The 13,227-nt window shown below is 36.7% G+C and overlaps 1 protein-coding gene across 2 annotated transcripts in view; it reads right to left on the reverse strand.

Moving 5' to 3' along the window:
* The window catches only part of Ns2 (nucleostemin 2), a 208,449-nt gene that overhangs the window by 26,101 nt on the left and 169,121 nt on the right, over positions 1 to 13,227 (reverse strand). For both annotated transcript variants that reach the window (XM_090391934.1, XM_090391935.1), the window contains exon 14: positions 6,028 to 6,465. In XM_090391934.1, the coding sequence (XP_090248060.1) occupies positions 6,028 to 6,465 (438 nt within the window). The remainder of the gene's footprint in view (positions 1 to 6,027; positions 6,466 to 13,227) is intronic.

The following is a 13,227-nucleotide window of genomic DNA, read 5'->3' on the forward strand; positions in this document are numbered from 1 at the left end:
GCCTTCCTTATTTCCAATGAGAAACAGCTGTCAGGCCAGCAAAATCTTAATCAAAAGAACTAATAAAAGGCGATTATATATTCTGTATATGCAACTATATATATATATAGTTGCACATACAGAATATATAGAAATATAGAATATATTGTTGCATACAGAATATATATGCAACTGTCCATCTACCAACCAGAATGCCAGACTATCCCTACTACTCACACAACACTTGAGATCTTCTCTTAACCAATTCTCTCCTTCCAAATGTACTGCTGAGGTCACCTGTAATCTTTCTCAGGTTTCAGTTGCTGTGGGATGTGTTTACCTTAGTTGTTCTCATCTTCTTATCCTTTGGCATTATAACAGTGCCAAGTGGGATGACCACCAGGATTGTTCCTTTCCAGATACAAACACTTACTCTGAGTTACAGAAATTATCCACAATGAAGTAAAGGCGAGTCGCCATAGCTAGTCAGTATAGACAAAGCCCTTTGATGGAGAGACTTGGGTTTGAATCCCATCTAGTATGCAAAAGAACCTTTATTAGGATTTTTTTTTTTAAGTGAAGGTGAGTTAGCTAGCTCATAAGGAAGTAGCAGAGTTTTTCCTCCTCAAAACTTTTTTTTTCTGTTTGCAGGATGAAAAACTAGTTGCTCATCCTGCAAACAGGATTCATGCACATACACACACATATTTATAAACATCAAAATACTTACCCTTAGAGGTGTGCAGCAGAGGAATGCAAGTGAGCTGCCATTCCTCTGCTGCATCTCTCTAAAACTGTCTAAAACTCTAATTAGGGGGCTCAACCAGTCTTGGACCAATGAGAACTGGATGGATGGAATGAAGGTCTTCATTTTATGCACTATTTAAAATTTTCACATGATATTCAAATCCAGGTTTTCCAACAAGTATACCAAAGCTGCAGCAGAATAAAAATCATTACACTGCAGATAGCTTGGAACAAAAACAGCTTCATTCCTAGCCTACATGGAGTCTGCCAAAGGTCAATGGTAGCCTTCTTGCAAAGATATTTATGCATAACTTTTTCCTTCTGTGCTTCCACCTCTCGCTTGAATGGCACTACTATAACAACAACTAAAAAAAACAAAAACTGACCATCTGCCATCATTCTTCTTCTTCATAGATGACCAAGACTAATCACTTTCAATCATGCAAAAAAACAATACACCTTTCTTTCAATCATTCTCCGCCTCCAACTCCTTCATAAATGACCAAGACCAATCACTTTCAACTATGCAAGAAACACTACATCTCTCCTGCACCTTTCACCAGAAGGTACAGAAAAATGATTCAGGTCCTGAAAGTATCTCCTGGTTGTACTTAAGAAGTGTAGTCCAGAACTTCCATCTGACCTATATGAGTTCTACAGTCTACTATAAATCAGTTAACATCTACTGCACAACAAAGAAGGATGCCAATGAAGCCCATCCCAAAAAAAAAAAAGGGATAAAATTGAACTCACCTTCAGTACTCTCTCTCTCTGGAATAATAAAGAAGTGGCAGAGTTTTCTCTCCTCAAAACGTTTTTTTTTCTGTTTGCAGGATGAAAAACTAGTTGTTCATCCTGTCAACAATCAACTTCTTCATCACCTGGAGACCTACCAGTTAATCAATGACCACTAGTGGACTCTGCCATTCAAGATCCATCTTTTTGCCTACATCACCCATTTCTGGATACATGGAAAAGTTTGAAGAAAAACCTGTTCTGCTGCACTTGACATATTCAAGGCATCCAAAAGAATCTGAAAATTGAGTAGCCAATTTTCTCTCTGGTCATTCACTTCGTGTAATGGTAGCCAGCATTTTTTCTACCAATGGAAGTATGCCTCGGGGATCAGTCATATCACCTACTCTCATTTTCCTATGGCTTAGCAAGCTCAATATTGTGGGAGCTTGGCCGTTCGGTAGTATTGAAGCAGGAGTTAAGCCAGAAGGCAAAGCTGGCTGTCTTCAATACGGTCTATGTTTCCATCCTCACCTATGGTCATGAGAGTTGGGTAATGACTGAAAGAATGCGGACACGAATCCAAGCGGCTGAAATGAGGTTCCTTCAAGGGGTTGCGGGGCTGACAAGACTCAACAGAGTAAGAAGCTCTGCAATTCGGGAAACCCTCAATACTCAACCGCTGCTTCTCCGTGTTGAGAGATCACAGTTACGTTGGTACAGGCACCTGGTCAGAATGCCACAAGAGAGGCTCCCTCAACAGGCCCTCTTTGCCAAGCCAGAGGGTGGGAGGCCACGTGGAAGGCCAAGGACTCGCTGGATAGATTATATCCAAAACCTTGGGTGGACACGTTTGGGAATCCCACCAGAACACCTGAGCTTGGTGGCAGAGGATCGTGACCATTGGAAGTTTCTCTTGCAGCTGTTGCCCCCACAACCCAATTAGGAAAGATGGGCCTTGAAGATGTATGTATATATATGTATGTTTCTCTCACTGACCTCAAGTCCTATTCATAGATATCCAACAGTGACAACATCCTCCATTCCTCCTACTTGACTGATAAACCATGCAGTGCTCAAACATCATAAGCTTCAAGTCTGTCTATAACCATTGTCCTTAACAATATCTTTTGCACCATTCTTCAATGGGAGTAAAAAAAAAAATGGGAAAAAAAAATACACACACACACCCCTAAACCTCTTTTTATGTGAATTTTTTTTACGCGAATTCGGAGTTACGTAAATTGGGATATCAAAAATAATTTTTTTATGCAATTTTTATTCACTTTTTACGTGACCAACCTAAAGTCTAATGTAATTCAAGAAAATTCTGAGAATTTTGTAGAATTGGATTCTTGTTTCAATTAAGAAAATTCTAAATTTTAGAAAATTCTGAGATTTTTTTTTTTTGCATTCTCGTTTCAATTAAGAAAATTCTAAATTTCATTTATTGGGAATTCCCCGAATTTTACATAACTGACTGCACATAAAAAAAGCAGTTTTTAGTAGTTTGAATTTGGTGTTTGAGTAGACAATACAGTTACCGCATCTTTTGCATTTGCATTTTTTAAGTGAAATCAAAATAAAAATCGCATTATAAAATCAATAATTTTGCCAAGAAATGATAAATGGTAAGCTATATGTAATTTTCAAACTTTTATTTCATTAACCGAAGATTTTAATCCAGCCCTCACATGATGTTGCCAATAACCAAAAAAAAAAAAAAAAAGGAAAGCCGTTTCCTTGGATATAAAAATTCAAATTTTAGATCGTCTTCAAACTGGGGAAGGTGCGATGGCTGTGGGTAAGTATTTTTGGATTCCGTGAATCAACTGTTAGATCTATAAAGAAAAATGAAGAGGCTATTAGAAAAGCGGTATGTTCTGGTACAAAATCGAGTGCGAAATTATCATCATACACAAGAGATGTTGTTCTAGAAAAGGCTGAAAAAGCTTTAGTGATGTGGATAGAAGATAATGTACAAAAAAGAATGCCAGTTGACGGAAATTCCATCAAGCAATCAGCATTGAGATTTTATGAACAGATTAAAAAACTGCAGCCAGATACTTCATCTCAATCGGAAAAAATATGAATTTCATGCAAGCAATGGTTGGCTGGCTAAGTTTATTAAAAGATATGCTCTTCATAATATAAAAATTAAAGGTGAAACGGTTTCTACTGATGAAACAGCTGCTAAAGCATTTCCATAAAAACTTGCAATTGAAGACAGAGGTTACACTCGTGAACAAGTTTGGAATATGGATGAAACCGACCTTTTCTGGAAAAAAATGCCAAACAGAACTTACGTATCAAAAATGCAAAAAACTGTTGGTTTGGTGGGTTCAAAGCAGCAAAGGATCGCATAACACTCCTATTTTGTTTGAATACTTCAGGAGATCTAATGTTAAAATCACTGCTCATAAATCGATCATTAAGACCACCGCCAATGAAAGGCGTAGATTTTCAAAAATTGACAGTTCATTGGATGGCCAACAAAAAAGCTTGGGTGACCATTGATATTTTCACTGAGTGGTTCCACAAACATTTTGTGCCAGAAGTTAGATGCTATTTGAATGATAAGGGTCTCAAATTTAAAGTGCTTTTGATTCTTGATAATGCACCTGGTCATCCTGCCATAGAACACCCAAATGTGCAATTTTTTTTTCTGCCGCCCAATACCACATCATTGCTACAACCTCTACATCAGGGTATAATTGCGACTTTTAAAACATATTATGTCAGACGAACATTTCAGTACATTTTGAACAAGCTAAATGATGATGAAACACTGTCAGTTATGGATGTACGGAAAAAATTTTCAATTATGGATTGTATTGAGCAGGTTTGATTATTGTTATCTGAATTGAGACCAGAAACTATGAATGCATGCTGGAAAGCTATTTGGCCCGCATGTGCTAAGAGAATGCTCTTGTTCCCTTCAATCACACTGCAGAATTCCCCAATATAATAAGTTTGGCATGTGAAATTGGCGAAGAAGGATTCGATAATCTTACGTCGGCAGATATCAAAGAATTGTTAATTGATAAACCTCTTAGCGAAGATGAAATAGTGGAGATTGTTTCTGAGACTCCTGAAAGCGAAGAAGTTAATGATAATGATCAAGATAATCCTACTTTTACTGCTGATATTATTAAAGAAGGTCTTAAACTGGCCAGTAATTTAGGCAATTATTTTGCCCAATATGATCCAAATGAAGAACGTGCTAGGAAGTTTTCACATGAGTTTAAGTTGTTAATGTTTTCATACAGAGAATTATATTGCGACTTATCTAAAGCATCAACACAGCGATTAATAACCGAGTTCATGCCTAAAACTACTGAAACAACCAGTGGTACTTTTGTTCAAGACATGACAAGAAGAATTCCACAAGTTGAGGTGGAAGTCGATGACGATAATACAATATCTAGTAGTTCTAGTGATATTAGTCTCATGAAAACGAAAGCTTTCGCGTTTATTGTCAGAAACTGATAGCGAATAACATAATTTTTGTATAGAATCCTTAGCAAACAACTGAAATGAATATGTTTTTTTTAAAGTTATTAAAATTTATTATATGTATGTGTGTTCTTCATGAAATGTAAATAAAAATCTTATGATCCTAACAAATTTAATGTTTGTTTTTTTCATTATTTTGCTTATATTTCAGGTTTGGAACCAATCTTCACTTTTTCTATGGAGTCAGTAGTTCTTTTCACGTGAATTCTATTTACGTGTAATTTTTAGGAATGTATCTATCGCGTAAAAAGAGGTGTATATATATATATCAGCTTACCTCCCTTTAACTTGGATAACATCCAACTCTCTCTCCTCCTCCTCCTCTTGGGCTGACATTTACTTCTGGCATTTTCTGGTACAAACAACATCTATAGTTTCTTCATTTTCCAAAAACTTGCATCTTTTTCTGCTAAAGATGTTACTTTCTCCTATCCAGCTACTGACTTATAAATCCCAAATCTGCTTTAGCTAAGAATACTGTTCTCACATTTGGAGTGGTGCACCAAACACTTCCCTAAATTTTTTTATTCTATTCAAAAGAGAGCAGTTCAGGTAATGATCACCCCTCTCTCATGTCTCACTCACAGGCTCACTCCAGCTACCGTCTCACACACAATATATCATGCCTTTCTTTGCATGGATGCTGTTCAACAGAACTGGCATCCATCACTTCCCCCATTTCTGCTAAACCCATAATAATACAAACAGCAGCAGCAGCTGATCAATATCTGTTTACAGTGCAACGGCTAACCTAATGACCCTACTTCTTCCACTTCTTTTTCATTCATTATATATACATTTATTCTCTGGAACAGCATTCCCCATGAAATGCTTACAAGATCACATCATCTAGCTATTTAAAGAAAATATCACACCCTTCCTCTTTTAATCCCTGTTTACACATAACACTAATTTGCTCTTGGTTCTGAAACCTTTACAGTGCAGTATGATATACAAAAACATTTTAAATGTGCTAAAATGCATATAGATATATACAAATCTTAATTTTTGAGTCTTACAGATAATTAAATGAATAACTATTCTTCTTACCTCTTGTGAAAACTGTCTACATTTCTTCTTCTTTGGAATCATGGAGGTCAATCCAATTTTAATGAAATTACTTTTGCTTTTTTGTTTTAATTTCTTTTTAGCTAAATTCTTATCTAGAAAGACTTCTTTTTCTGCACTCTGTAACTTAATAGACTTGGCCTCCAAAGAATTGCATGCAGTATCAACTTCAGAAATAGTGGAAATATCTGAATTGTTATTTTCATTTATGACTAACATATTAATACTTTTAACTGTAGTACATGCAGTTTTACTCTCTTGACCATCACTTGCCCCACCGTCAGATTTCTTTACTTCTTCATCTGAATTCTTTAACGTAAATGATTTTAATAGACTATTATCTGCAGTAAATGACTGGTTAACTGGAATATCTGTTTGTTCTTTTTCTTTGCATTCACTTGCATTTTCCTGTTCTGCAACCTTTAGAAATGAAAAAAATACATTTTAATACGGAAATTTTCCAAAAGTTAATTTTCTGTTGCTCCTGTAATAATAACACCTACAATAAAACAGCATCATGATAAAAAAATGGAATAATCTAACAAACTTATTCACACCATGATGTGCGCACACACACACACACACACACATCCTAAAATAGGCTTTTACCATTGAAATGGCTCTGGGCATCGTAGGTCTAATTCTTATTGAAGAAGCTGCAATAAAGTTCATTCATGGAATGTGATCGACTGACTAACATAGCAATGATTCAATATCAATACTGAGAGCAGTAATTCTACATAAGATTTCTTCTGTTTTACAGGCCATTCATGTCACCTGCTCACCCAACTAATAGCAGTGATCATCAGCTTCTTGTAAATTTCTTCTTATCCATTTCCTTCACCATGGTAAAGCACAGTGAAGGAGTGAGACAAGAGCGATTCTATCTACCCCTTACTTCTTACTCATCCTGGCTGGCGAATTTCCAACAGTTTTCATCAGCAATGAACTTCTTTCATTTTCTCTTTTATCTCTGCTAATACTATCTGAAGAATACTGTGGAATTTGCTTCGCTGGTAGGCTTTGCTGATAAATTTAGTTTTTTTGTGATCAAATAAAGTAAGATTATTTATAGAATGACTGTTTATTTTATTCTTTCATTTTCTTAAATTGATTAATTATAGCTTCTTTCTTCCTCGAGTAAGAAAACTTAGGTTTGAAGTTGGCACATATCAGATACTACACAAAATGTGCAGATTCTAAGGTCCTGTCAACATGTATAGGATTTAAAGATATTTATGGATTCACCCATATGGTGGGAAAAGTCATTGCAGAGAATTTCAAAAACACATGTGAAACTTCTAAGTTTTTCATTGGGTGATATAAAGGTTGTCCCTATTAAGATAGGAAGTCTGCTCAAGACTGTCAGTTCATGAACAAGTAAAGGCAGAAAGCCAGAATAAGATGGTAACTGGTAACAATTTTAATTAACAACATATTTCACCCTAATTACATAGAAATTCTATGTAATTAGGATAAAACAATTATTTTAATTAACAATTAAAATAATTATTAATAAAACTGGAGTAAGATTACCATCTTATTCCAGTTTTCTGCCTTATAAACATATAAAAGCCCTATATATACAGGTAACCCTCATATAACGCGGATGTTAGGTTCCATAGAAATGCCGCATTATATAAATTGCGTTATGCGAGACTTAGATTACATAGAAAAAGTAGGGTTAGGTTCCGAAATTGTTTTTTTTTAAATTATATAAACAACAATGACATACCCAACAAAAAAATATTTTTATTTAATTCTTGTAATTCATGTAAATTAAGAAAACGTATAAACTATGAAACAAATATATAGTCTAAACTTATAAAATTACAAATTGTACGTAAACTTCATTGCACATAATAAAGTGCATATTTTAATCGTCATCACTCTCTTCAAAATGAACATTTCGTAGATGGTATTTATTTACGAGTCGTCATCACTTGAAATCTCTGGGACATCATTTGTATAATTCTCATTGCATACTTCGGCTGGTTTAGTTATCAAGAAGTCAGTAATAAGACCTTGCTTACCATTATGCTGCAATTTTTTATTAAGCTCATAATATGGAGCTAAACAGATATCCAATTGTCTCGTGAATTTTTCAGAGCCCTCGTTGAGGGATCATTATCAGTAAAACAGCTTCCTAACTTTCTTGCCAAGTCCAATCCTTCTGCTAATTTCTCTAAATTGAATTTTTTAATGGATTCATCACAATCAGAATCTTCAAAAGAACTTTCCCTGTCATTTGGTTCGATGTCATTTATTAATCGTACTAGTTCCTCCCAATTTAAATTCATTTCCTCATCAATTAATTCACTAATTTCGTTTTCCACCATATTGCAAAAGCCCTCTAAGCGGTCATTACTATAGAAATAATTTTTTTACAAAAAAAAAAGCATTACATATTGTATGTAACTCACCAGGAAATAAAGTTTGAGATGAACACACTTATGATTTTTAATGCGCTTTCCTGGCAGAAAACGAAGACAACTTTCAACAATAATTAACACTTTACATGGTAAACAATTGATGTAGATGCGTGCTAAAGGTATTTCCCCTAAAATTCGCTACTTATAACTACATGCATGATACGGGCAGACACAAATTTAACAAAGATAAAATTTGATTTTTAAGTCATGAGGTGAAAAATATATGAAAAGATAAAGGGTTACTGCAATTTGTAGACCGCGTTATATCAAAATTGCGTTGTATAAATACCGCGTTAAACAAGGGTTGCTACAATTTGTAGCAACCCTTGCTACAAATTGTAGCACCGCATTATAGCAAAACCATGTTGTATAAGTACCGCGTTATACGAGGGTTACATATATTTTAAAAAAAAGATGATGTAGATAATTCAGATGAAGCCTTTAAAGGTAATTTTAACAAAAGAAATGAAAAATCCAAATCCAATCTATTTTTGTTTTCATTAGCCTTGAACACGTAATGATCAGTTATCCTGGAGTTAGAGAAAAGTACTTTTAGATGTGGTACTTGTCAGAAATGTGCTCAGACAGAGCATGCTCTTCGTGTCAAATTATGTAAAAAATGCTGTAGTGACTAGCACAGAGTGACACCTTTCGGGTATTCACAAGCCCATAATGAGATTCCCACACGCAATCTATCCACTGGAGAGAGAGAGAGAGAGAGAAGTGCTATCCATTTGGTTACCCAAGCCAGCTCTGAATAGTGCTTCCTCTACTACTACTGCACTGAGGTAACAGATTACTAAGGTTAGCAGAGGGAGAGTACAGGGAGCAGAGGGAGAGCCTCTTCTTTATTACTATTTCCTATGGATGATAACTGATTTATTGGTTTGCAATTTTGATTTACAGCCAAAGTAACTAAGACTACTATGAGCGCATTATATCTGTGAATGGCATGTGTGTGTGTGTGTGTGTGTTCTGGTCAGCTTCACTGTTTTGTGGGATGAAAAACTCTGCCACTTCTGAATGAGACCAGCTAACTCACCTTCAAATGAAAAAACCCTATAAAGGTTCGTGTCCTAGATGAGATTTGAGGCTATGACAAATGTTATCGATACCAACAAAAGAGGCTCTAATAATAACTTCATACTGCTACTTTAAATGTTATCAGATTGGTTCTGCTTTCAAACAAAAATACCATAAGGAGGCAAATGTTCATTTTAATGAATCACCCGAATACTGCATAATTTGTATGCAGTAGGTTCATTTTCCCAAACATTAGGATGCTGAGAACTTTTTACAGTCTCAATGAACAAAGTTATTGATGCCCCTAACTATGTATCTAATACTATTCACTGGAAGTATGGTGTTATCTCATCCTGAAGCCTTTCCTTTGAGAGCATTCAACAAATCATCATAGCAGGTGAGTGGAAATGTACAAAAAATAGTTGTCCCAATAAAGTGGGCAGAAAGAATCTTTTCAACAGAAGTTGTTTTAGAGAATTAATACTTGGGTTATGAAAAATGGTAGAATACAGGGACTCAGAAATCTTAAAAGGAGTTATATCAATATGACGCAACCATTTCTACATCTTAAGTCCGTCTAGAGTTGTATTTTTATTGTGAAACATATAACAGTCACTTCACAACAGATCATAAACTGGTACTTATGAAAATTCAGCTATCAAAAGTTATGGAGACATTTAGAGAGATCCTAGCAAGCTCCTACACAATTTCTCAAATATGTTCAGTGATGATTAACAGTTATTATTATTATTATTATTGTTCCGGGAAACTCCAAGGAGTCGACAGACTCATCGAGGGAGGCCCTAACATCATGTCAAGAACAACTATTCAACATTCACACAGTATCTATCATACCTTGCCTTGAACACATTCACGGTCGTAGCACCCACAACAGACTCTGGAAGCTTATTCCACTCATTTACCACTCTCCAAGTAAAGAACCTAGCTCTAACACCCTTGTCTACCACGCTCTTGCCCAGCTTCCATGCATGGCCCCTAGTCCTCCCACCACCAGTCATATTTTCAAAAATATCTTCTGGATCAATCTTATAAAAACCCTTCAGTAATTTGAATGTCTCAATCATATCACCCCTCCTTCGCCTATCGTCCAATTTCTGCAACCCACAAATCTTCAACCTATTCTCATAAGGTTCATTCCACAGACCTGCTATCATCTTGGTCACTCGTCTCTGGACCCTCTCCACTTCCTCCCCATCACGAAGAAACCCTGGTGCCCATAGCTGGGCACAGAAGTCCAGATGGGGTCTTATCAAGGCTCGATACAGAGGAACAACAACTTGTTCGTCTCTGCATGTTAAAGTATTTTTCAGAAGCCAAGTGATTTGGTGAGCTGTTTTAGTTACTTTTGCAATGTGCCCCCTAAACTTCAACTCCCTATCCACCAACACTCCCAAATCCCTGGCCTCATCAATCTCCTGGAGTATGATTCCACCAATGCGATATACTGCTGCTATTCTTTTCACCCCAAAGTGCATAACCTTACACTTTGCCACATTAAATTCACATCCATTTTTCCTAGCCCAGTCCTCCAAACTATCCAAATCATCCTGTAAAATTTTGACATCTTGTGCACTCACAATTGCTCTACCCAACTTTGCATCATCAGCAAACAAGTGAACACTTCCTCTCAGATCCTTTCCAATATCATTGATGAACAAATTGAAAAGCAGTGGTCCAAGAACAGAGCCCTGTGGCACTCCACTAGTCACAAAACGTCTTTTAGACTCCACTCCTGAATAAACCACTCTTTGATATCTCTCCTTCAACCACCCTCTTATCCATCTCACCAACCCTATATCTATACCCATCTGCTCCAGTTTACTGATTAGGGTTCCATGTGGTATCCTATCAAAGGCCTTGGCAAGGTCCAGTAGTATCACTGTAAACCCATTACCCCTATCCAGTTCAGCCGTCACTGTGTTATAAAACGTGAGCAAGTTACTGAGGCATGATCTACCCTTCACAAAACCATGTTGTCCCCCATACAATATCCCATTTTCATCTATCCAATCCTGTATTCTTTTCTTGACTAATTTCTCTAAGACCTTGATAATGATTCCTGATATGCTAATCGGTCGGTAATTTACAACAGCAGTCTTGGAACCACCTTTATGCAGTGGAACTATTTTCCCCTCTTTCCACCCGTTCGGGACTAACCCAGACCCGAGACTCAAATTAAACAAAATGGTCAAGGGTACTGACAATTCTTTAGCTGCTTCTCGTACAACACGAGCTGGTATACCATCCAATCCCACAGATGTATTGACATTGAGGTTATGCAATAGACTACTCACCTCCACTTCATTAACCACAATTCCCGTATAATTTACTGGTTTATTCGTTTCTGCAATGTCACCACCTGGATGATATACTTTTGCAAAGTGCTCACTCAGTAACTCAACTATCTCAACTGATTCAGTTACCTCCCTACCATCAGCATTCTTTAAAATCAATCTGCCATGTACATTTTTCCTTTTACTTGCTACATATCTAAAAAACTGTTTAGGATTCTCTTTAGCCTGCATGGCCAATGTTCTTTCGTAATCCTTTTTTGCTTTTCTTACCACACTCGTCACCCTTCTGGCTTGCGCTTTATACCGTTCATGTGCCTGCCGGTCACCCTTCTCCTTAAATTCCCTCCATAGTTGTTTCTTTTTTTGCAACTCAAGCTTAATGGTGTTATTCATCCATTTAACCCCTACTTGATTTATTATTCGGACTCTAGGTATACAGTCAACCATTGCTTCATGCAAGCACTTCTTAACTACCTCCCATGCACTATCAACTTCTAGTCCTTGCAGTTGTACATGCCATGGCACTGAACCAATCAAACTCCTAAGCATGTCATACTTTCCAGCCCGATAATTCCACATGTACCCTGTCTTAATTGAAAATTCTACACCTTTAGCCACCTCCCAAGTTAAGACCCTATGATCACTCTCACCGATTGGTGGCAATGTGGTCATATTTTTTACAGCCAAATCCTCAGATGTAATTACTAGGTCAAGCACTCTCTGACCCCTAGTATTTTCCATTACGTGCTGTCGCAGATAGTTATCCCTTAATAACCGCATAAAATCCAGTTCCTTCCTCCCGTGTGTCCTCTCCTCACTCCAATCAATGCGACCATAGTTGAAATCTCCCATAATAATCTCCCATAATCACCCTCCTTCCACCCATTTCTTCTATTTGTTTGTGCATACTGTCACCACCATCTTTTCCATCACCTGGTCTATAGCAGCACCCAATTGTATATTTAGTTCTGCTAGCCACAATCTCACACCAAATGGCCTCAAATGTGCTCTTTTCTCTATCCTGCAATTCAACTTCTATTCTCCTTGGCTGGAGCTCTTCAGCTATCATCAACAATACTCCTCCCCCCATTTTATTCTCTCTGTCATTCCTGAACACACTATACCCATCACATTCAATCCCACTAGTTATATCATCTACAGTCAGCCATGTTTCACTAATACCTATAACCTGTGGTCTGGAAGTGCCAACCATGGCCAAAAACTCTTCCTTCTTGTTCCTAATACTCCTAGTATTAGTGTACATGAATTTAAGACCCCCATTAGCCCCAACCCTACCTTGATGCCTTATATTAACTATCCCACTCTGGTTTGTTGTCCTTATTTGCTCTGGCATATTATATTCATTCTTACATTCAACTGCCTCCATAAGGACTGTATCTGAAATGAAATAT

Source organism: Typopeltis vanoorti, chromosome 4, assembly GCF_054136105.1.
Source record: "Typopeltis vanoorti isolate ZY-2024b chromosome 4, IOZ_Tvanoo_1.0, whole genome shotgun sequence".
In the NCBI taxonomy this organism is placed as follows: domain Eukaryota; kingdom Metazoa; phylum Arthropoda; class Arachnida; order Uropygi; family Thelyphonidae; genus Typopeltis; species Typopeltis vanoorti.